A 25,198-nucleotide genomic window follows, 5' to 3' on the forward strand; every position below is an offset into this window, starting at 1 on the left:
TTTTCTGTAGTAATCTATATTACATTATTAACTTTATTTTTATGGTTTTGTGTTGTTTTTATGGTTTTTATTCTTCCATTGTATAACTAAATTCTGTACTTTCTTGCCATTGACTCTCCTCACGTTAGGGCAGTCCGATAACCAGAATAAATCATTCATAGCTACACGAACAAGCTAAAAAAATTCTAACTAGCATTTTACTTTTTTGCAGTCAGCACTAATCCAAGTGTAAAATGTATAATAGTAGTATAAGTTTGCATGAAAGCAAAAAAAGTGCTAGCAATATCCATATGCAGTATATTATATATACTGCATATGGATATTGCCAGCACTATGGACCTATGAGAAAACTTAGTCACCTAATAATGCAATAGCTACAGCTCTAGGTTAGGATTTACTTCTCAACACAAGATTCCAATTGGTCTTCTCTATTAAAACATTGAGTGGAATTCCTTTGTAAGTTTAAGAATTCTTTCTAGAATAACTTCTCCATGGAAGGGTTCATCAAGGGTTGCAAAGAAAACAAAGTCTCCAAAAAGCATCGATAGAATCAATAAATTTACATACAACCAACAGTTAGGAGGCACTATAAATGAGCTAGCAACTTACAAAAACCAGAGGATAGTTTACAACAGAGCTCTTAATATTTACAACTTACTCAGAAATAATAAAGACAAACTAAAAGAAAGAAGAACAGGCTGGAGTATACAAAATACCTTATGAAAATCAACAGTTAGGGGTCTAAAAAAATTACATTGGGGTCATGAAAAGAAACCCCGTGGTGTGACTGAAAGAATATGAGTACAATGTTGAAAAAGGCCATAGTAATACAATTTTAGTGTTATAAAATGGAATGAAGTGAACATCATTAAAAAGGTACATTCTCCAACCCTTGCTATGGATATGGAAAAAATAGAAATTTACAAGAATAGTGCCTGAATGTGAGAGATGCAAACGCACTACCTTCAGCCTGGAAGTTCATCGTTGGAAAAAGATTTGGACATAAAAACCTATACGTGTCCCCTATAATCATATTTGGCTTATGTGTTACACTCTCATAAACAATCTTCACCTGTCAGTACCGGTACACATAATGTTCAATACAGCATCATCAACCTTTACATTTCCGGTAAAAAGACGAAAAAATAGCAGAAAAACTAACGTTTTCGAATCTCACATCGAGATCTTCTTCAGGTTCGTTACTAGAATGTAATGGAATTCGAACTCTTTCAAAGTTTAAAAGATCGAACATCTTGAGCGTGCAATGACGATGCAAAAATATATGATAAATTTATATGATAAATCATATCACTGATAAATCATATGATATGATAAATCATATCATAAATTATATGATTTATCATATCAAATTATATGATAAATCATACGCGTGGCGGTATATTTCTGAGGCGAATCCGCAATGATAGTCACGTTTTTATTTCGGAATATTTTACGACGTTATGATTGTAGACTCAGGTCTATTAAATTTATCATATATTTTTGCATCGTCATTGCACGCTCAAGATGTTCGATCTTTTAAACTTTGAAAGAGTTCGAACTCCATTACATTCTAGTAACGAACCTGAAGAAGATCTCGATGTGAGATTCGAAAACATTAGTTTTTCTGCTATTTTTTCGTCTTTTTACCAGAAATGTAAAGGTTGATGATGCTGTATTGTACACTCTCATAGTTTTTATATTTTTCTTCTTTGCATATTTATTTATATTTTGTTAACCTTGTATATTTATTAAGTTTATTTTTATTTATTGTTATCCTTATATTTTTTCATAAGTTATTTAATTTCTTTCCATTTAAATTTGTATTTTTAAAATATCTCATAGGTTAAAATTTAAATGGAATGTTCTATTCTTGGAACATTTTCTAAAATCAGTTTTAAAAAACCTGATGATGGCCTACAGCAGTAGGCTGGAAATGTTAGTTATTAAAAATATTCTCTCAGCAAATGCATAGGTGTGGTCATAAATTTGTAATTTATCTCAGCTGAGCATATACAAACTGTATGACTAAGGAAACTTCTAGGTCATTTAATTATGACTATTTGGAAGTGGAGGACTAAAGAAAGAAGGGAAGAAAGAGTAAAAATCAAGAAAATGATAAAAGACTGATGGAGAGTGTTAGGAAAAGAGATTGAGCTGATTTGAAGCAATTAAAGACTCTTTTGAGTGATTTGAAGAAATTATTTTAGGTATATGATACTAGTTCCTATTGATTCAATGCTTTTCATTTAAGAATAAAAAAAAAAGCTGGCAAGGGTTCTTGCATGACTTTCCTGGCACTCAAACAGGAAGTTAAGGGGACCAGGAAGGAAATATGATAATTTTCAGTTATGCTATGATATAAAACTTAAATAATAAAAGCTTAAAAGAAATAATTTTTCACTTTTATAATCACTTAAATGGAGTTTTTTGGACAAATAAATACATTAGCTTAATGTATTTGATGTCAGAGAGGCCCAAATATTGGTGTAAACTCTATTGTAAATTGTACCTTTTGTGAGTGATTTATTTTAATATTTTGCATCTTTGTTAAAAATAAATTTAACTGTATATGTATTTTATTGTTTATAGACTAAAGGAAGATCAGTGAGAACTCTGATCCAAAATGCATTTAAATAAAATTATCTTCTGAGTAAATCTTGAACTTGGGAGAATGTTGGATTCAAGGACATATCATTTCAGTTTATTTGTCCAAAACATCCTTTTTAAGTAGTTATAAAAGTGAAAATGATTATATCCAACAAATATTGCTAATTTTAGCTTTGCACTAGAAATAATTTTGTTGAGTTACAATAAATTTCTCTTTTTAAAAAAAACAACATTTAAGTTTAAAAAAAATGTGTAGTGACATGTGTTACGAGATTTATTTTTTAAAATTTTTATATTATTATTATAAAAAAGGAAAAAACCTTATTTGTGGAGTAAGGATGAGTTTTCTAAAAAATTGTAAATGCCAATAGAGAATAAAATTTTCATTAAGTCTGATTCCACTGAAGATATGACATAACCCCTCTACCTCCTCACCCATTTACCTTTAATCATTCAATCTTTAATAGAATCAAAGCCTCGTATATAGAAATAACTCTGCCAAGTTTCAAAATTTTTGGCTTGTCCAATTCTGAGATATAATGCAAAATAAATGCCTACACACACCCAAACCCACACCCTCACAGAAATCATGGATCAAGAAAAAAAATAAGGTCAACATTTGACTGTTAACCATCTTTTCCTGTTATATTCTAATAACAGCTGGGAAAGTAATGATGTGACCAACACCATATCCTAGCTTTACAAATGATCCATTACTCATTTGAAATAGGCTGAATGAGCTCTAAAACCAGTTATATGCATTATATACAGAGAAAAACTTGGCAGATGCTGCATTTCTCAGGTTTCTAAACAGTCTTATATTTCAGATATATTTTAACATCGCTATACAGTATATATACAAATATAAAATATCTTACCTTTGTGTCAAATTTTCTTGTCACTTCAAGCCATTAAAAGTTGCCAAGTTCTTTTTTATACAGAAACATCTCCTTATAATAAAATTAAGGAAATGCATAAATTTTTATTGTATATACAACATTTAATATTCAGTTTAAACATATTATCTGTTTATTACAAAGTCTACATAGTAAACAGATAAGATGTAGATATCTGTGTAAACTAGACTAAATAATATGGAAATTTTTATAAATTGAATTTAAATCTTAAAAAAGTATTACATTTAGTAGTTTTAAAATGCATACTGACAATGTAAAAATAATTTGTTAAACAAAGAGTATACTTTATGCTTTGATTTAAAAATTCTTAAAAGCAATATCTGGAGACAGGGACTGTTTTATATGGGACCCACTCTATCCCCATACAATATATATTTTTTGCCTTATAATATGCACTGTTTTGTACCTAAAATTTATCTGAAAATTAGGATACATCCTATAGGCTACATCTATCTTACACTGTGAAGGACATTTTTCCCCAAAAAATTAATTGTAAACTGTGATGCATCCAATACAGTGTCTTATAGTAAAAGGTGAAAAATACAGTAACTGAAAATCTTAAGGCGAGAACTTGTTAACTTTTTTTTCAAATTTCTGGGAAGCTCACTCTGAACTTCCAAATTTGTTCTGTACTTTAGTATAAATAAATAACGACTAACCCGTTACAAAGCTACACATCCACAAGAGCCGAATTATCGGGCTAGAGTTGGCTATAATAAATAAATAATTAATAAGACAATTTGCACTAGAGCTCGGCGTTAGGCGCCATCTCTTACTAAACTTAATAATTATAATTAAATTAAATAAATAATTTTAATAATTTGGAACTGGAGGAAAAGAAATCGGCCCAAAGCGGGACTCGAACCCGCAACTTCTGCTATCCGTGCAGACACGTTACCAGTTACGCTACCCGGACCGAAGGTCCGATCGCCTCCTCCAGTATATATAAGGACGGTCCGGACGGCGATCGGACCGAAGGTCCGGGTAGCATAACTGGTAACGTGTCTGCACGGATAGCAGAAGTTGCGGGTTCGAGTCCCGCTTCGTGACTGTTTAGTGCTTTCTTCTTCAGTGCTTGTGCTCGTAATTTTCAAAATTATACTTTAATTTAAACTATTATTAAGTTTAGTAAGAGATGGCGCCTAACGCCGAGCTCTAGTGCCAAATTGTCTTATTAATTATTTATTTATTATAGCCAACTCTAGCCCGATAATTCGGCTCTTGTGGATGTGTAGCTCTGTACTTTAGGACAGATAACAATTAATTAATAATAATAAAGGTTGAAACTAAATCTCAAATACTATAGTAGAGATAACAGACTTATTACACTGCTACTGGTAACATCAAAATAGCACTTCTATCATAAAAATGCAACTTTATTACTGGTATGCATTTTGGTACAAAATACATAAGACCATCAGCCATGCATAAAAATATATAGATATCTGTTGTAGAGCAAATTCACAGAAGTATTTATATTAATTAGAATTTAAATATAAACATACCTTTTCAAGTGTAGGTGGAAGTAAATCTTCCACCTACACTACAAAGTGCAATGAGAATTCATTATAAGCTATTTGAATTGATCATCTTCAAATTGGTATTATATAATTTAAAATGTTTTGTAATGGGACTTAAATTATATTAATTTAGGTCTGTTTATAATGAATCCTCATTGTACAGTGTGGTGTGGATGGAAGTAAATCTTGAACAGGTGTGTTTATATTGTAAATTCCTCTGCAAATTTGCTCTACAACAGATATCTATATATTTTTATGTAGGCTGATGAGGGCTTGCGTACCAAAATGCAATCTTAACAAAGTTGCATTCTGATGATAGAAGTGCCATTTTGATGTTATCAGTAGCAGTGGGATAAGTCTATGCTATCTCTACTATAGTATTTGAGATTTAGTTTCAACAATTTTTGAGACAAGAAGCTCTTAAAATAATAGAGGTTAATAGGCCAGTCAATGAGAAGTTATGGATGAAAAGTTTGGAAATTATATTTGCCCTGTGCTAAATTCAACAATGTTCAACAAGGAAACCGAGTTAACATCTTGCCCTAAAGTTTTCAATTATTAAATTCAATATGAGATGGCAACTCACCTGCCTACCTTTAGTTCAAATTACATAGTATGTATGAAACTAATCATCCAAGTTCTAGCCAATAGTTAATTTGGCCTTATCATTTGTACAGTACATATGTTATTATAATATACACATCCTGCTTATGTTTCCAGCAGACTATTGTACAAGTTAACATTTTCAGTTTTATGAGAAGCCTGCTTCAGGCTGTTCTCTTGTTTGAATTTCATTAAATTTTCAAATTTTCAGAAGACATTCTATTTTGGAATGTTTTGTAATTCTTTTACATAGAATTTTTTAAAAAAGAAAATATAGTGCATGTCTAGACTTATATCCAAAAACATAAACAAGCAATTTAAAGTACTACTATTAATAAAGAATTTGCCTTAGGTTAGAATCATGAAGAATCATGTTCTCTTGTTTGGTGTCATTCTTGCTCTTTGTTTTAGGGGATATCCAACAAAGACTGCTAAGCCATAGTTAATGAAGCATACTCCTTATGATTAATGCATTTATCTCTCATACTTGCTTTAAAAATCTCCAAAATTTCCAATGTTCTCAGACAGTGCTCTTCAAATACTGGCTTTAAGAGGAACACATCACTGTATCCTTTGAGACTTCTTGCTGTTGATGGTTCCTTCTGCTAATTCATTTCACTGTCAGATTTTAAATTTAGCTTACACTCTGTCCTATACATTGTATTTAAATTCAACCATCAGATGTACCTGCGTCAACAGGGAGCCTCATGGAAAGCTTATGTGAAATGATAACTAGGAAATGGAACAAACTGCATTGCTGGAAATAATACCAAATATCTTTCTATGAAGTTGTTAGGTTGATAATATCCTTATTATCTGGAATTCTAAACCTGATATATGCAGAGTTGTACATACATTTAACAATAACTCCCTATCATTGAATTAGAAACAGCAACACCAAAGCACATTTTCTTGACAGACGTTTTCCTGACATATCGTTTAGAGATGGCCTGGTGGAAACACAGGTTTACTACAAGATACACATTTATCATTTTATATTCCAGCAATCTCTAATGACCTCTTTCAACATAAAGTAGTTGCATATAGAGCATTGGTTAAATGGCCCATACATACTGATCTAGCATCACAAGTAAGATGAAAAAACTGGAATGCATTAAAAACATTGTGGTCACACATGTAGGCAACTTACAGACAACATAACATGAAAATTGCATTGCATTAGAATTCCATAATTCTCTGAATATTAAGTAATGGTAAGGATAAAATGATACAGATAAGGTTCCAGGAGTTTACTTGATAGGTATGTACAGTTTACAACAATTTTAATTCCCAGCTTCCCTTGTGATAATTCCATGAAATACACATTGACCAACAAAGGAGAACATACCAAATGAATACTATGCATAATATATAGTTAAAGTATTTTATTTCACAAAACATGTACAGATTCTTTTGGATTCCAACTCAATAGTAAATAATTACAACATGGTGGAAATGAAGATCAATGGCAGACAATGAATAACTACACACCAGTCACAACATATACTATAAATGGTATCAGGAAAGATTATAACTAGTACTTACAAACTAAGGGAAGAGGGAAGATAATGGGGGTGAGTGATAAATAGTAAAATAGATTATAGGTAAAAATGAAATACCCGAGATATATGGAACTTTGCACAATTTCGGTGGGAGGCCACGTGGAACTTGCTCAGACTTATGGCTCATTGTCATCAGTCTCTTGTTTGAATTTCATTGAAAATTTGAAAATTCAATGAAATTCAAACAAGAGAATAACCTGAAGCAGGCTTCTTAAACAGGCTGAAAATTTTTGTAACTCATACAATGGTCTGCTGGAAACATGAGCAGGGCATGTATATTACAATAGTTACCTTGGTCCCAATTTCAATAACTCATTCTTGTATGTATATGTATATATATGTATAATAATATATATATTATATATAATTATTATTATAAAGTAAAAATTTCTAGGCTTTAAAAGAAAATTTTTCAAAAATCCATTCTCACCTCACTAAATTCAGAAGAATTTATCTCTAATTCTAAATCTTCAAACTTGTCACTCTGAAAATATATTATATATTTTAATAAACTAATAATATGAACAACGTATACAACAATTAGTGAAATAAAAACAAGAAAAATTTTCATTGTTTAATAGCAAAAACCACAATCATCAACCACTTTTTTCATTGGATCAAAAAAGATATCCTTGTGAGACCTTTTTTATAAGTGTCCAAAAACATAATAATCACTTAGTGCTAAATCAAGTAAATATAGAGGATGAAGTAAACTTTATGTTTCATATCTTAATTTACACGTCTTGCATTATCATGCTGCACAGACAGACACAAACAAACAGTAAAATATACTCATTCAAATTTCTGAATTTAACAACCACATTGCATCAGCACATGAATGTTTCTCTCATTGTTTATGGTCTAAGAAATGTCAAAAAGAACCCTCTGATGGTCTCCGAACAGATAGAAACATTTTGTAATATTGATCTTATTTGAGTTGAAAGATTTGAAATATTAATTCATTCTTCATATTCATCCAATTTAGCACCAAGTAATAATCACGTTTTTGGATCCTTAAAAAGTGTTTCATGAGGATGTCATTTCAGATTTCAGATACTGTCATTAAACAGGTATGGCATGAATGACTCACATAGCAACAAGACTACATCTATTGTAAAATCTGGGTGTTAGTGTCCTATTGAAGGACATATGCTGGAGGAACATTGACTACTTATATAACCAAACCTACTACTATTGAAATATTTGTTACAGTTATCCAGTTTTCAATAATTTAATTCACCTTCATATTTAAGAGTAAATATATTTAAATTGATAATTGTAAAGTTAGATTAACATGAAATATTAATTTTGTTTTTTTTTTAAATTATATAACTACAAAATAAAAATATCTTAATTCATTGAATTCAGTAAATAGAATATATTAATTATGTAATAGAATGGATAAAGATTTCTGATACTTTTAAAAATCTTATTTACTTACTTTTATTTTATGTGCAATGAGTATGAAATCCTTCCAAAGAATTCAGGAGAATACCTTAAAGAACTGCAAAATGTAGCAAAACACACTTAGTGTTTTGCTACATTTTGCAAGGCCCTGCTGGTGAGAAATCCAGAAAATTGTTCTTTTTTACCCATAGGATACCTCAAATTGTCATATGTTAAGTTTGGATATGGTTCTGATATGATCTTAAACAATTTCCCATTTAATTTGTTATTGAGATATTTTCTGAGAGCAGTGGATTGGTTCATACATGTTGCAAGCAGGGCTGCGGAGTCAGTAAAAAAACACTCAACTTCGACTCCTGATAATTTTAGTAGGCCGACTCAGACTCCTGACTCTGACAAAATTAAAAACAAAGTTATTTTATGGGGGGCAGAGGTGCTCATAAGGGGTTACCTTACTCTATACTCTGAAAGGAACCTGGCCATTTATCCAAATACTTTTATAGTTAATATTTTTAATATTTAACTTACATTAATATTTATTTGTGTAAAAAAATTAATTTTTTACAAATATTTAATAAGAGGAAAAAGGAGTGTGATAAAATTCTACATCTACATATCTTTATTCTACAGCATTCGCACTTCAATTTCACCCTTCTAGAAAAGTTAGTCCAACTAAAGAGCCCCTTGTACTAGCTAGTACTTTAGCCTCTTGTTCAGAAAAGAAAAATATATACTCTGATCAATTAGTCTGGCTCATTCAGAAAAATAGAGTACTTATTTAAAGCAGGGATAATAAAGGAATGAATTAAAAATATTCAAATTCAATTGGGTCAAAATAATTTAACTACTAAACACAAATACTACAAAGAAAACTATTGATACATATTTAATAAATTAAATTGTTGCACTTTGTATTTAAAATAAATGAATTATAACAAAATACGAAAACATTAATAAATATACAATTCTAAAAAACTTTAAGTTAAAAACCAAGTAGAAAAAACTACTCTTTAAAATCCGACTTCGAGTGAGTTAAAAACAAATAAACAGAAACGAAAAGATGCTATACTTTTTTCATAATTTTATTGGTTCTATTCCCCAAATGCATTTCGCCAAGCCTCATCAGTGGGTAGTTGAGTTTTGGTAACCTCCGTTCCTTTTATGCCGGATGATGTTTTCCCAGCATGCATCTATCTGCATACCGTCATTCAGATTGATTAAATTTGCATATTCTTTTATACAAAAATGTTCTATTATTCTACGTTTTAAACAATCTTCTTCTTTATAAAGTATTTTTATATTATTTCTGTCTATGTTACAAAAATTATTTTTATGATGTAGGTACCACGGCGATTCTTCTCTTTTTAATCTTATTGCTGCCTCGTGCTCTTTTAAACGTACTTCTAACTTCCTTCCGGTTTCTCCGACGTAAGACTTCGTTTGTGGACAAGTACAAGATAATTTATAAATTACACCTGCAACATCAAGTTTGTTTAACATATTGGCATTATCTTTGTTTATGACATTAACTATATTCAACAATTTGTTTTTTTGTTTTGCCACGATACATATAGAATACTGTTTGAAAATTAATTTATATCTCTCATAAAGTTTATGTACATACAGAAATTTAACATATATAATAGTATCAATATGATTCTTTACATTATATCTGTAATTTACAAATTGATTGTACCACTTACATAATAAATTCTTTGGATAATCATTCAATAAATATTTTTTAAAAAGTTGTTTTATCTCTTTATCTATGTCTTCCTGTAAGGATGTCCTGTTCACTATTTTTTTAAGGTCCATAGTAAAGACGTTTTTTTTAATTTCTACGGGACAATATGATTTGTAATTAATAGTCTTTTTTGTATTACATAATTTTTCGTACTTACGGAATAGCAATCGGTTTTCCTTTCTCAATATAGTAATATCCAAGTAATTTAATTCCTGATTTTGTTCTTCTTCACTGGTGAACTCTAAGTTGTTACTCAAACTGTTTGCATAGCTTTCAATATCTTGAGGTGAAGTTATTTGTGAGTCATATATAATCAATATATCATCAACGTAACGTGCGTAGTATTCTATACCTGGAGCCTGTGATATTTTTTCATCAATCGGTATCATGCAGATATCAGCCAGTTTTGGTCCGACAACCGATCCCATCGAGATTCCGTTCTTTTGTCGGTAAAAGTCTGTGTAAATTTTAAAATAATTATTTTTAAATATAAATTCAATAAAAATTAAAATGTGCTCAGGTATATTATATCTATTTATGGTTTCCTTAATCATTTCTAGTGTTATCGATGGATACATGGATTTGATATCTAAACTCATAAGACAATGACTTTTTTTAATTTTACCTTTTAGTAATCCATTAATTAATTCATCTGTGTTTTTTATGCTGTAGAGTGATCTATCGATTTTCTGCAAGTAAATTTTCAAGTAATATTCAAGGTTATATAAAACTGTTTTTTTAAAATCCACCAATGGTCGACATATATTACCAGGTTTATGAGTCTTAATTCTTAGATTTAACTTTGGATATCGTATATTATTAAAGTCTAGTATCTTTTTTACCTGGTGACTTGGGACTTCCTGCTTATATTTCTTCATTAATTTTGTAAGATTTTTCTTTATTTCCTTTAACGGAATCTATGAAATAGTCACGTCTGACGAATATGAACAGTTGCCAATAGATCCGTTAAAGGAAATAAAGAAAAATCTTACAAAATTAATGAAGAAATATAAGCAGGAAGTCCCAAGTCACCAGGTAAAAAAGATACTAGACTTTAATAATATACGATATCCAAAGTTAAATCTAAGAATTAAGACTCATAAACCTGGTAATATATGTCGACCATTGGTGGATTTTAAAAAAACAGTTTTATATAACCTTGAATATTACTTGAAAATTTACTTGCAGAAAATCGATAGATCACTCTACAGCATAAAAAACACAGATGAATTAATTAATGGATTACTAAAAGGTAAAATTAAAAAAAGTCATTGTCTTTTGAGTTTAGATATCAAATCCATGTATCCATCGATAACACTAGAAATGATTAAGGAAACCATAAATAGATATAATATACCTGAGCACATTTTAATTTTTATTGAATTTATATTTAAAAATAATTATTTTAAAATTTACACAGACTTTTACCGACAAAAGAACGGAATCTCGATGGGATCGGTTGTCGGACCAAAACTGGCTGATATCTGCATGATACCGATTGATGAAAAAATATCACAGGCTCCAGGTATAGAATACTACGCACGTTACGTTGATGATATATTGATTATATATGACTCACAAATAACTTCACCTCAAGATATTGAAAGCTATGCAAACAGTTTGAGTAACAACTTAGAGTTCACCAGTGAAGAAGAACAAAATCAGGAATTAAATTACTTGGATATTACTATATTGAGAAAGGAAAACCGATTGCTATTCCGTAAGTACGAAAAATTATGTAATACAAAAAAGACTATTAATTACAAATCATATTGTCCCGTAGAAATTAAAAAAAACGTCTTTACTATGGACCTTAAAAAAATAGTGAACAGGACATCCTTACAGGAAGACATAGATAAAGAGATAAAACAACTTTTTAAAAAATATTTATTGAATGATTATCCAAAGAATTTATTATGTAAGTGGTACAATCAATTTGTAAATTACAGATATAATGTAAAGAATCATATTGATAATATTATATATGTTAAATTTCTGTATGTACATAAACTTTATGAGAGATATAAATTAATTTTCAAACAGTATTCTATATGTATCGTGGCAAAACAAAAAAACAAATTGTTGAATATAGTTAATGTCATAAACAAAGATAATGCCAATATGTTAAACAAACTTGATGTTGCAGGTGTAATTTATAAATTATCTTGTACTTGTCCACAAACGAAGTCTTACGTCGGAGAAACCGGAAGGAAGTTAGAAGTACGTTTAAAAGAGCACGAGGCAGCAATAAGATTAAAAAGAGAAGAATCGCCGTGGTACCTACATCATAAAAATAATTTTTGTAACATAGTCAGAAATAATATAAAAATACTTTATAAAGAAGAAGATTGTTTAAAACGTAGAATAATAGAACATTTTTGTATAAAAGAATATGCAAATTTAATCAATCTGAATGACGGTATGCAGATAGATGCATGCTGGGAAAACATCATCCAGCATAAAAGGAACGGAGGTTACCAAAACTCAACTACCCACTGATGAGGCTTGGCGAAATGCATTTGGGGAATAGAACCAATAAAATTATGAAAAAAGTATAGCATCTTTTCGTTTCTGTTTATTTGTTTTTTAACTCACTCGAAGTCGGATTTTAAAGAGTAGTTTTTTCTACTTGGTTTTTAACTTAAAGTTTTTTAGAATTGAAAATTTTACCGATCCCATTGGCTTTTTAAATTATTTGATTAATTAATAAATATAAAATAAATTTTCTTTCATTTAAACAAAAAAACTAAATTAAATTTAAAATGCCAGAGTCAGAGTAGAGACATTTTTCCCAACTCCGACTCCCCAACTCCACAGCCATGGTTGCAAGTGAGAAGGGCCTTACAACTTAGAAGTTAATATGATAAACTAGTTTTAATGAAAAAATATCAATTCTGTTTTTATTAACTAAAAATAGTGTTTTAGAAATATAATTGCTTCTAAGATTCTACTTTTATTACAAAATGGTTCCACTATTATCAGTGAAAGAAGCCATCAATATCTTACATTTGTCATTAACTAATTACATTCAGAACACAATCTCATGTATAAGGATTTTTGACATTCTTTACAACTCCATTACAGAATATCAATGTGTATTTAAAAAACTATCTTTAATTAAATGTTAATAGTTTTTACACCAAGAAAAAATAACACAAACTTACTTAAAACAAAACAGACTTCACAAATACTTTAGATAACATTAAGATTATTATCCTCAGCTGTTTTACAATAGAACAAACCAATAGGCAATTAATTTAAATTAAAAATAAAAAAGGATGATAATTGTAATGTTAATTAGATATGATAATATTGGTAAGATTAAAAATTAGGCTTATGTCATCATATCATGAATAAATAGCTCTGAAATGACAAATGTCTTCAAAATTTCATGAGCACTTAAATTTTACAAAGAGATTCTTAGAATTTTATAGTACATAAAGCTCCATATTACTTTGCTTGTTACTTTGGAAATTTTTAGTTAAAATGGATAATTATTTTAAAACTTACCTTGAATTCTTCATTAAGGTAACTATCTAATAAAGCTTCAAATGGAATCAAATGTAGAAAATTTATAACATCATCTTTTGAATTTGATGTTGGAGTATTTTGGCAAATTAATGCAGTTTTATATTTCTTCACATCTGAAAAATAAAACTTTTAATATAATAAAATGTTTTAAATATTCAAAATTATAAAATAAAGATTAAAATGCTATACAATACTTCATACAGTAAAAAACAATCTTTAAATCCTTTCTTAGACTTCTGTATTTTTTTTCTTCAGAGTAAAATTCTATATATGTAGGCATATAACTATATCTCAAGATTTTCTGCTCATAACTAATTCTCAAACAGAACATACATAATTCAACTCTCAAACATATTATAGGCTATCAGAATGCTTTTTTTTTTTATATTACTGCCATTATGTAAAGTTCTGTTTTAGGAAAAATGTAACAATAACTAAAATATAGTGTTTAAAACTACTATTTATTTGAATCACTAAAAATGGCATGACAATGATCTCATTATTTCTTATTGTCATTGACCACTATACTGCATTAATTCAGTGATTCAAATATTTAAAAAAAGTTATTCTTCATTGGTTTACAATAATAAATGCTGTTATAAATTAATAGTAATTACTAATTATTTAGATTTTATTTATAAATGTAGACATTTACATTTTAATGTTTATAGTATTTTCCAAATTTTTTGTATATCTCTGCCTGCACTTTCCTATTTCTTACTGTCAGTTGCTAAATAGTGCCCTTTTAGTAACAACATTTTTACTTTTACCTTTCAAAATATTATCATTACTGTTTCTTCATACTTCATTTCTTGATAAGAATGTAGTAAGGGCAAACAATTACCAGATAGTATTGTCTGTTCATCGACAGATGGCCTCCAAAGAGTCTCCATACTATTTGCTTTTTACATTGACTCCAATTGATCCATGGTATTCACTGTGATTGACAAAATGGCCCATTGGTTTCACTCATTTTTATCATACCAGTCATAAGATTTTTTACCTGAATATATAGAATTTTTTTACTGAGCAAATGCCAGTACTAGAAATTGACAACACAGTGATAAAACAGGTATTATTAAACAACTTGTCAAGTAAATAAATTTAACTCAAGTACTTTGGTTAAATAAATGCAACTTTTGCCCAGATCAAATGAAATTGAAAAGCACAGAACATAAAATTTTACATTTAAAAGTTGGACCAAGTTCATCATAGGTGTCAGTTGTGGAGTGAATATAAATAACAGAAATAAACACATTTGTAAAACAAGTGAAAAAAGTAAAATAAATACAGTGAAATGAAATGATATAAAAATAAGACAAAACACTAGATTTCAAAAGAAGAAGAAAAAAAAAAAGGAACATGTTGAAAAATTTGGTGCCGAATGCCTTGTGTCTCTTGAAAGAACATCTGCAATGAGATTCTCTTTTCCTGGCCTGTAGTATAGCTTGAAGTCATAAGCCAATAACTTTATCATTAATCTCTGCAGTCTAGGAGACAATGCACTCAATGGTTTTTTAAGTAGTGTGATTAAAGGTCGGTAGTTGGTATATGCTACAAATGATCTTCCAAGTAGCAGGTGATCAAACTTTTTACATCCATAATATAAGGCAAGTAGTTCCTTTTCAATTTGGGAATAGTTTTGTTGTGTATCATTCAAAGATGATGATGAAAAAGCTAAGGGTTTTCCTTCCTGTGAAATTGCTGCTCCTAGAGCATGTTGACTGGCATCTGTATGTGGGGTTACAATTTTGTTTGTATCACATTGTGCTAATATTTGAGGCTGAGTTAAAAGTTTCTTTATAGAATTAAAATCCTTTCTTGCCTCTTCTGTCCACGTCCATTTAATATTTTTCTTGAGCAGCTGCCTAAGATTGTGTGTAAGATTTGATAAGTTAGGAATAAATTTTCCTAAATAATTCACTAATCCCAAGAATCTTTAAAGTGCTTTTTGATTTTCTGGTTCTTTTAATTGTTGAATGGCAATAAGTTTTGATTCTTCTGGTTTTATACCATCTGGTCGTATTGTGTGCTCTACAAAAGTGACTTGTCTTTGTGCCAGTTGGATCTTGCTTTTTTCAAAGTTAAGACCGTGTGTTTCTGCTCTTTGTAAGATTTTTATTAATCTTAAAACATCATCCATATATGCGTGAATGCCTTCAATATCTGAAAGTATTGTGTCAATGGCTCTCTGAAAATGCTCTGATGCTGTTGTGATTCCAAACGGCAATCTCGTAAATTTATATTTTCCGAAAGATGTATTCATAATTAACAGTTTCTGTGATTGTTGTTCTACCAGTAGCTGAAAGAAGGCTGATTTGGCACCCATAACTGTATAATGTCTGGCTTTTGGAATGCTTGATAATAGTTCTGTTGGTAATGGTATTTGATAATTATCTCTAATAATATATTTATTTAACTCACACAGATCCATACACAAGTGTAATTTTCCTTGTTTCTATTTAACAATGACCATTGGATGGAGCAAACTATAAGTTTCTTCTGTCTTTTTTCAGATTCCTTTTCTAACCAGATCCTCTAATTCTTGTTTAACTTCTGTTTTAAAGCTTCTGGGATCCTTCTAGGTGAGACAAGTTTTGGAATTGCATTTTGATTTAGTTTGATTATAACCTGATGCTTGAGTTTGCCACTTCCCTCAAATACACTGGAATAAGATTCCAAAATATCTTCTGGGTTGAGTTCTGGTGTAATAGAATTTATCCTTTTAATAAGGTTTAGTTTTTTGCATGCATCTCTGCTCAAGAGAGGTAATCCACATGTTCTGACAATAAGGAATTTACTAATGATTTCATGACTTCTAGACTTGAGTCGGAGGTGACATTCACCAATGATAGGTATTCTCTCCAATGTGTGAAGGTATAGGCTTTGACCTTAGTCTGTTATATTTTTGGAGAATTGGTCCACTGCTTCAAATATACCAAAGAAATAACATTGGTTATTAAAATTGCCTTACTGTCCTTATTTCTAATTGTATTATTGTAATTGTCTACTCGGACCTTACTTATTAGTAGGACTTTATACCGGTGTCTAAAAATTTTTGGCACAATGACAGTTCAGAGAAATTAAAGTTTTATTAAAATTCACTTAATTTTTTCTGAAATAATTCTGTAGCAGAAAAAATTACTACTACAGGTGAATTTTAATAAAACTTTATTTTCTCTGAACTGTCATTGTGCCAAAAATTTTTAGACACCGGTATAAAGTCCTACTAATAAGTAAGCTCTGAGTAGATAATTACAATAATACAAATAACATTGGTGTCTGCTCCAGTATCTAATCTGATTTTAGTGAGAGCCAATTTATTTCAACAAATTGTTCTGTGTTCATGTGTAACTTCAATCAGCACAACGATTCTATCCAATAGATAATCTTCCTTATCTTAGATGAAGATGGAATTAGGATTATCGATTTCAATTATTTTCCTTGTTTGACATGCTGAATAGTTTTTTTTTTTTTTTTGCATTTAAAACAAAATTTACCAAAAGCTGGACAGTTTCCATACTCATGTACAGATAGGCATTTGTGGCATTTTTTATTTTTAACATTACTTTTATTAGTTATACATGTGTTTGAGTTTTTCAATTTATCTTTTCATCTTGGGAACTGACTTTTCACCTTGCTCACCGTTATTTCTGTTGCCCTAATTTTAGATAATCAGTGCTTAGATAATTCAGATGCACTTGCCACATCTATTGCTTTGGCCAATGTTAATGTTGGATCTTGCAACATTTTTTGTCTGATGCTATCATCTTGTGTGCCTAAAACAATTCTGTCCCTTATGAGAGATTCTGTTAGGGTACCAAAATCACATCCTTGAGCTTTTGTAAATAGCTCTGTCACAAATTCACCTACAGTTTGTCCTGGCTTTTGTACAAGTGAGAAAAATACATATCTACTATAGGTAGCGTTCTTATATGGCTGGAAATGGTCTGTGAATTTAGCTAAGATTACACCCACTGTTGGATTTGTGGCATTTTTCTCTAAATGGAAATTATTGTATATTTCTAGGCCTTTCTCTCTGATAATGTGAAACAGAATAGCTCTCTGCTAAAGAATACTTTTTGCAGGTAAATCTATAATCGTTGCATAAATATCAAATCGTTGTTTCTATACACTCCAATTCTCTGGATTTGACATAATCATGGAAAAGGATTCCAGAGGAGTTAAATTAATCATCTCACTTTTTAAATAAATTATATATATATTTCCTCTTTCCTCTTACTTTAAAGTAATCATTATATTAATATATCAAGGAAGATTTCTGTCTGCTGCAGCATCAACCTTTGAACGAAGTGTCTAATTACTTCTTTAAGCTAGTGTGTGTTCGTTAAGCCTCATTTCCTCAACTGGCTTAATTATCCACTGCCACTATGTTTTAAGTGGTTTATTTTATGTTTATAAGCTATTTATAAAGTGCTTAACCCTTGAGAGACATAGAAACATAGGCACACTTTAAGTATTTTATTTTGGATCCTTCTTGGCCCAAGCAATCTCTGCTCTTATACATGCATTATGGACATTGGTTCCTGCATATTCCTGTCCATGTGGTGTTGCCAGATCTCTCTGCAACAGGGAGGTGAGTGAACATAAATGATAACAATAAACAGAAATATTGTTTACATGAAGGAGTTAAATTGAGTGGGCACACTAATCTCATCCAGTATGAAAAAAAGTTGTGGATGTTTCCCAATGATTAGGATGTGTTACAGTTGGACTTAATGGCCTTGAGCTATAAATAAAGAAGGATTCCCAGTAGAAGGTTGTGGTGCTGTCTCTAGGGAGAATAAACATAATACGTCATCCAAAAGTGGGGTATAGTGTTCCTTGAATACTAACTTTACAAGCTCAAAGATATATTTGTGTTGGGACAAAGCTGTGGCATGTTCCTTTGAATGGGTTTCAAGCTTCCTAGTTATGGTCCTTTAGTAGTATACCATATCACCATTAGTTGGATGTCTGTGAGCTGACAAATGCCAGGTGGTACACAAGGCTTTGGCTCGATCTGGCAGTCATACCTTCCTATAAATGTGAGTTGCCTTACTCATTAATTTTTGCACAGGAAAATGGTAAAAGTTGGAGTTGGTAGTGTCACTGCAAGTGCAAGGTTTCCTAGTCAAGTGCAACACTCTTGTAGTGACACTGCCACTCTCACAATATGATGTGATTATCCAATAAGAGGCAAAAACAAATGTCAAGAGTGTAATGCTTTTCAGTTAGTCACAATTCCCAGGTTTAACTGCTTTGTTGGGCTACTATTTTTCTGTTTGGCAGATAAAAATATTGTTTCTCTCTTTGGTTACTTTTTGAGCTACCAAAGTTTTTGTCTATATTTTTGGCTATTTTTACTGTTAACTAATAAAAAGAAATTTTGCAATTGTTTTTAATATATAAATACATCCTTATATAGCTTCGCAGATAAAAAATTCAGAATGTATCACTAACTCCGTTAGTGGAACGTATTTATATTATCGCTTTGTTTATTAGATGGAGTTGATTGTTTTTAATATATATTAATAGATTGATATAAATTGAAAAATTCTTCAAAGGACTCTTGATTACTAAGTTATCATAATGAAGTATATTTTGTGGTTTTATTTGGCTGAGAGAACTCAAATTTTGTGCTTTTTTGGCCATTTTATAAAACCTATTTGACTACTTTCTTCTCCCACTGTCACTGTCCACAGCTTGCCAGTATTGTCAAGTTGTGCATGTGCTCATTCCTGTTTTGCAATAATTGAGGCAGGTTTCTCATGCACACAAGTAAACAGTGGATAAGTATATGTTCAAACTCCATCTAAGCAATAATGCAAACTGTTAGTCCCACTTCATTGTCTGATCATCCTGCAAAGAAGAGCATCCTGCAAAGTAACCAATCATAAATATAACCAAGAGTATTTGCAGAGGGGATTCCACTTCTTTAACAAAGATGGTCAGCAAAAACTGGTTTGTGTCATTTGCTATGAAATTCTGTCAAATCACTGCATGAAGCCTTCCCAGATTCAGAGACATTTCAAAACAAAGTATAAAGAACATGTAGGAAAGCCTTTGGAATTTTTTCAAAATGAAAAGATGAATTTGTGAAGAACCAACATGTTTTTAAAAAGTTAACAGCAGTAATTGAATAATCTTTGGAGGTATCATGTCTATTGTCATTGCTGGCAGCCAAACAAAATAAGCTTCATACTGTTGTTGAGCAGCTGGTGATCCCATCTGCAATAAAAATAGTTAATGTCTTGCTTGATGGTGACCAAAAGATGACTAATGCAATAAAAATGATTCTATGTTTGGACAATACAGTGCAGTGCAGAATTTGTGATTTGGCAAACTATTTAATAGAACAGGTAGTGGAGAAAATTGTTGAAACAAAAGTATTTTCATTACAAATACAAGGGTAATCCCAAAAGTAAGGTCTCCTATTTTTTTAAATACAAAGAAACATTTATACAAAAATAAAGTTTATATCATTTTAAAGCTTGAACATTTATCTATTTTTCTACATAATTACCATTTTGATCGATGCATTTTTGTAGGCACTGTAGCAGTTTTTGTATGCCCATGTCATACCTGCTCGCTGCCACATCACGGGTCCCATCTTGCGCAAACCTTCCGATATTGCAACTTTTCGTTAAAATACTACGAATTGTGCTTGGGGAAAGCCCAATAACCAAAATGCAGAGATCATCCAGTGTGATTCGCCGATCTTCATGCATGGTTTGCTCAACCTTTCGGACATTCATCGGTTGTCAAGAGGAAATGTCTTGACAAAGCTCTTTGAACTTTGAGATGAAGTATATCTTTTCCTCAAAGATAAGAAATCTCTTGCAAAATTTGAAAACATATCTTAGAGATTCCTGCCTTGCATACCTTTTGGACCTATTTGGGAAAACTAAACAAATTGAATCTGTCTTTGCAAGGACAACATTTTTACAATGGAAGAAAAAGTTTTGCATTTTACAAGAAACTTTTTTCTGGAAGAATCATGTTATAAATGGAAATCTAGACACATTTCACATTTTACCCAAATTTCTTGAACTGAACTCAATCACTGCCACTTATAGGCAAGAAATACAAGCTGTTATTATGGAACATTTGAAGAGGATGCATTCTGAGTTTTTATTGTTCCATGTTCTTATGTAAGGGAATTGACACCAAGATTCACTGCGTTATGTCACTATTTGTGATGGACAACGTGGTAATCCATGCTTTTCATCCAGCAGCAAGAAATGATGATAGACATGGTATCAGATGATCATATGTAAGAACTTTTCCAAGAAAAATCACTAGCACAACTCTGGAGTGAAGCTAAAAAAACATATCCTTCAGTTTCAAGCAAAGCAATTACAGATTTTCTTCCATTTGCATCATAATACTTGTGTGAGAAAGCATTTTCCACCATGGCTAATATAAAGACTAAACTCAGGAGCTGCCTTCATGTTGAACCAGATTTGATTTGACTCTGAGCACCTTTTCACTAAGGATACAGACCTTAATGTTGAAAAAACAGGTACACGTTTACCACTAAAATTGGCTAGCTGGAAAGTTATATTTCAGCTGAAATGCCTTATTTGCTTGCATGTTTGCTGAAAGGTCGCTGTCATTATTGTTTAATTGGTCATACAGGTGTCATGAAGTTAATGATATGTCAGGCTCTCTGTCTTCAGCAACTGGTACTCAAAAGAAAAAGTTTGAAAATCTCTACCTTAGAGGGACGAAGTAGATGCTGAATTTTTCATATGTGTGGAAGAGAAAGTGGTTGTTTTAACAGGAGGTCAGTGTATATGTAGTAAAAGGTTGAGAGGCAAACAGTTTGGCAATTTTTAGAGAAACATTTGTAATATGAATATATTTCAATTTTGTTCCAGATCTACAATGGAAAAGGAAGGGAGTTTTAAACAAAATACAGTCAAACCTGTTTTTATGCGGGGATAGGGATTGCATAAAAGAAAATGCATTAAAAAAAAATTGTGCAAAACTTCATGAGTGGCTATAAAAAATAGTTTTTGCAACACAATTAAAAAAAGTCTCACGTAGAAAATAACTCGAAACCGTACGAAATAACTAGGAATTGCTTTTTTCACTCCTTGGGCCTTTTTCTGCAACACCTAATGGGGAAAAAATCCTCTAAGAATTTTAATTTTTATATTAATTAATTATTTCCACTTAAATAGGAATCTAACATTAAAAAGTTAAAAATAATCATTAAATAATGATTTTATTTGATAAATATAGCTGCAGGAAGTGTTATTTCATGTAACAAGGCGTGAAATTTCACACCTGCAGTCTGAAGCTGGAGGGAAGCTAACTTACCCCATCTGTTCAAATATAACATAATATTTATGGTTTTTATGCTATTAAAATAAGAGGGGACCGAAATAAACGTATGAGAAAAAAATTTTACTGAATAAAAAATGAAAAAACCTGCTGATGTCATAGAAAACAACCAATAGAGTTTTTAAAAATTTTACAGGAGTCAATTATGTTCCAATTTGATTGAAATTTTCATATACCACACAAAAAAAAATCGCACAAAACAAATTGCACAAATAAAAATCGCACAGAAAAAGACCGCACAAAAACAGGTTTGACTGTACTCCTTTAATGAGAACTTATTAGTGCAACTCAGCTTTTCTAGTCTCCATTCCTATTCACATTAACAAGGGATATATACAGTAAGTAATCCCTCCATTTACATGAATTCACTTTAATGTGTTTGAAAATTTTTAAATTTTAAATAATCAACTTCATGGAGATAAATGATAGTTACATCACATGTGTTTTTTGTTATCATTAACCACTTATATAGATGTATATTTAAAAAAACTTTAATTTTCTACTCCAGTAAGAGTTTTGAAGTAGAAAACTAAATACAAGTAACAGATCCTTATTTTAAATCACTTTCCATTATTCCATTCATGCAGTTTTCATTTATGTACTACTTTGTGTGTGTGTGTGTAAACTGATACTGGTAAAGCCCTGCAAGGTGGCAGCACTAACTATACAAAATAATTCTGCATGTGAAATATATATTTTGGCTTTGAGTGCTTGATATTGCTTACAAGGTATTCTGTTTACATTTAGATAGATTAAAAGTAGATATGAGCCATTATTTATTGTGACAACGTCATAATGCCAGGCTGCAATTTTTAATCATATTTTTAATTTATTTAATTTAAACTATATTCTCTCCACCTTAAAGTAGTAGTTGCCCCTGTATATCATACTTTTCCTTTAACAATAGAGTTGTGCCAGTCATCTATCTAGTACCTTTTAGGGGAAATATTTTGAATTGAAATAACACGACTTCTGGTTTGCATCAGAAGTTCGTATATAGTTAAGGTTTCCATATCTGGTCTCATAGTTCATCTATCTAACTCTGTTCTTGAGATTAAGGAAAGACAGATGGATGGATGACAGTAGAGATTTATACGTCTACAGTTTTTTCAAACTGCAGCCCAATAAGCAATATAATGGCTTTTGTAGGTAATTTGAGACCCATGAAAGATGGTGAATTACAATTGTTGGATGTTGTTTACAAACAAGCAATCGTCATAAAATATCAGTGATATTATCAAAAGATGTCTGTGAGTGGAAAGCAGAATATAAGTATAAAGCGAGTTAAAGAGAAAAATGTAAAGGTAAAAATATTGCAGTTTTAATATATGTAAACGGGTTTGTGTTTATTTGTATGCAAACATTATTTTGTTTTATTAAGTTCTCAAGTAATTTATTATTTTACAGAAATAAATTGCAGAAATTTATACTGTCTGTTTAATATGGTTGGGTATTATTAGTTTACAATTAATAATACCTTTCATTTTTTTAATCTTTTATCTATTTTCTCTTTTTTACCTGATTCTGTCTGTGGTTTTGAGCAAAATCTTTTGGGTAAAAATTACATCAGGCTTCAAGTATTTCTTCTGTGCATATTGATGAGTAAACAAGAAAATAAATATTAAAAAATAATTATAAATAAATATTTAAAAAAATTTAACTGTTAAATATTAAAAATATAACTGTTAAAAGTAAATATTAAATAAAAATTTATTTTTAACAGTTATATTTACCTGGGTGAAAATCTTTGCAAAAATGCTCTGTAAACACCATTATTCCTGTTTTTTTTTTCCTTTATTCTTAATGGCTATCTCCATTTTTTTTTTTTTTTAATTTGAATTAGTTGGAAACTTATGCAATGTCAGTTTTTCATTTCTATAATTACTACAGTTTGTTTTTACTAATGCCATGTTTACACATGGATTAAAGTCAAAAGTAGCACAACTTTAACCCCACTTGCTAAGGTTCCTGATATGGTCAACAGATGTCAGATACTTTGTTTTCAACTATTAATACACACATTACACCTAACTGGGCTGCAATTTGAAAAAAATTGTAGACCTATAAATTCCCACTGTTGTCCATCCATCTGTCTTTCCTTAATCTCAAGAATAGAGTTAGTTAGATGAAATCTGAGACCAGATATGGAAACCTTAGAAGTAGGAGACCCTTATTAATTATATATGAACTTCTAATGCAAACTGGAAGTCACATTATTTCGATTCAAAATATCTCCCCTGAAAGGCATTAGATATATGACCAACATGACTCTATTGTTAAAGGAAAAGTATGATGTACAGGGGCAAGTCAATACTACTTTAAGGTGAAGAGAATATATTTTAAATGAAATAAATTAAAAATATGATTAAAAATTGCTGCCTGGCATTAATGTCACAATAAATAATCTTGATTATATTCCTAGTTTATTCCATCTCATCTCTATATCGTATTTGTAAAATAAGTTTTTTTTAGTTTTGTATTTATGTACAGTACTTGTATTATTTATACAGAGTGTAAATGGGGGATATTTTACAGATTTGGAGAACTGACTCCATCATCACAGATTGGAAGAATGTTCAGGGATCCATAGTGCTATGGATTCCTGAACATTCTTCCAATCTCAATAAAGTTCTCAATAATGTGAAGTATTTTCAAGAACATTTGACATTTTCTATGTTAAAAATTTCAATAAGATAAACTGTTCTTGCAGGACAAACAGAATAATATAATGCTTTCAAGATAAACTTTAAAATTTGATGTTGATAGTTTTGAAAAATTTTTAAACTTTGAAATTTTCTAGATGACTCTCTCTTAATTAAGCCTGAAACTATTGTTAATTATTTTAAAAAATTGAGGCTTTTTGATATCAGAATTTTATTCAATAATGACATTTTAAGTATTAGAAGAAAACTGAACCAACTTGATAAATATTTGTGGATGTCTTCTATTGGCCCT

At 30.4% G+C, this 25,198-nt stretch overlaps 1 protein-coding gene and 1 long non-coding RNA gene across 4 annotated transcripts in view; one reads left to right on the forward strand and one right to left on the reverse strand.

The window, feature by feature from the left end:
• The window catches only part of LOC136981595 (uncharacterized), a 63,008-nt gene that overhangs the window by 11,466 nt on the left and 26,344 nt on the right, over positions 1-25,198 (forward strand). The window contains exon 2 of the long non-coding RNA XR_010881745.1: positions 2,068-2,207. This is a non-coding gene — a long non-coding RNA (uncharacterized lncRNA). The remainder of the gene's footprint in view (positions 1-2,067; positions 2,208-25,198) is intronic.
• Positions 1-25,198, reverse strand: part of LOC136981593 (uncharacterized) — a 55,421-nt gene that overhangs the window by 7,256 nt on the left and 22,967 nt on the right. For 2 of the 3 annotated variants that reach the window (XM_067277916.1, XM_067277915.1), the window contains 3 exons: positions 13,871-14,004; positions 7,640-7,693; positions 3,486-3,557 (listed from right to left, as the gene is read on the reverse strand). In XM_067277916.1, coding sequence (XP_067134017.1) covers positions 3,519-3,557; positions 7,640-7,693; positions 13,871-14,004 — 227 coding nt within the window. In that variant the 3' untranslated portion in view covers positions 3,486-3,518. The remainder of the gene's footprint in view (positions 1-3,485; positions 3,558-7,639; positions 7,694-13,870; positions 14,005-25,198) is intronic. The other variant, XM_067277917.1, reaches the window with a different exon arrangement.

The sequence above is a fragment of the Centruroides vittatus genome, unplaced genomic scaffold (genome assembly GCF_030686945.1).
Source record: "Centruroides vittatus isolate TY-2023 unplaced genomic scaffold, ASM3068694v2 contig_782, whole genome shotgun sequence".
Lineage (NCBI taxonomy): Eukaryota > Metazoa > Arthropoda > Arachnida > Scorpiones > Buthidae > Centruroides > Centruroides vittatus.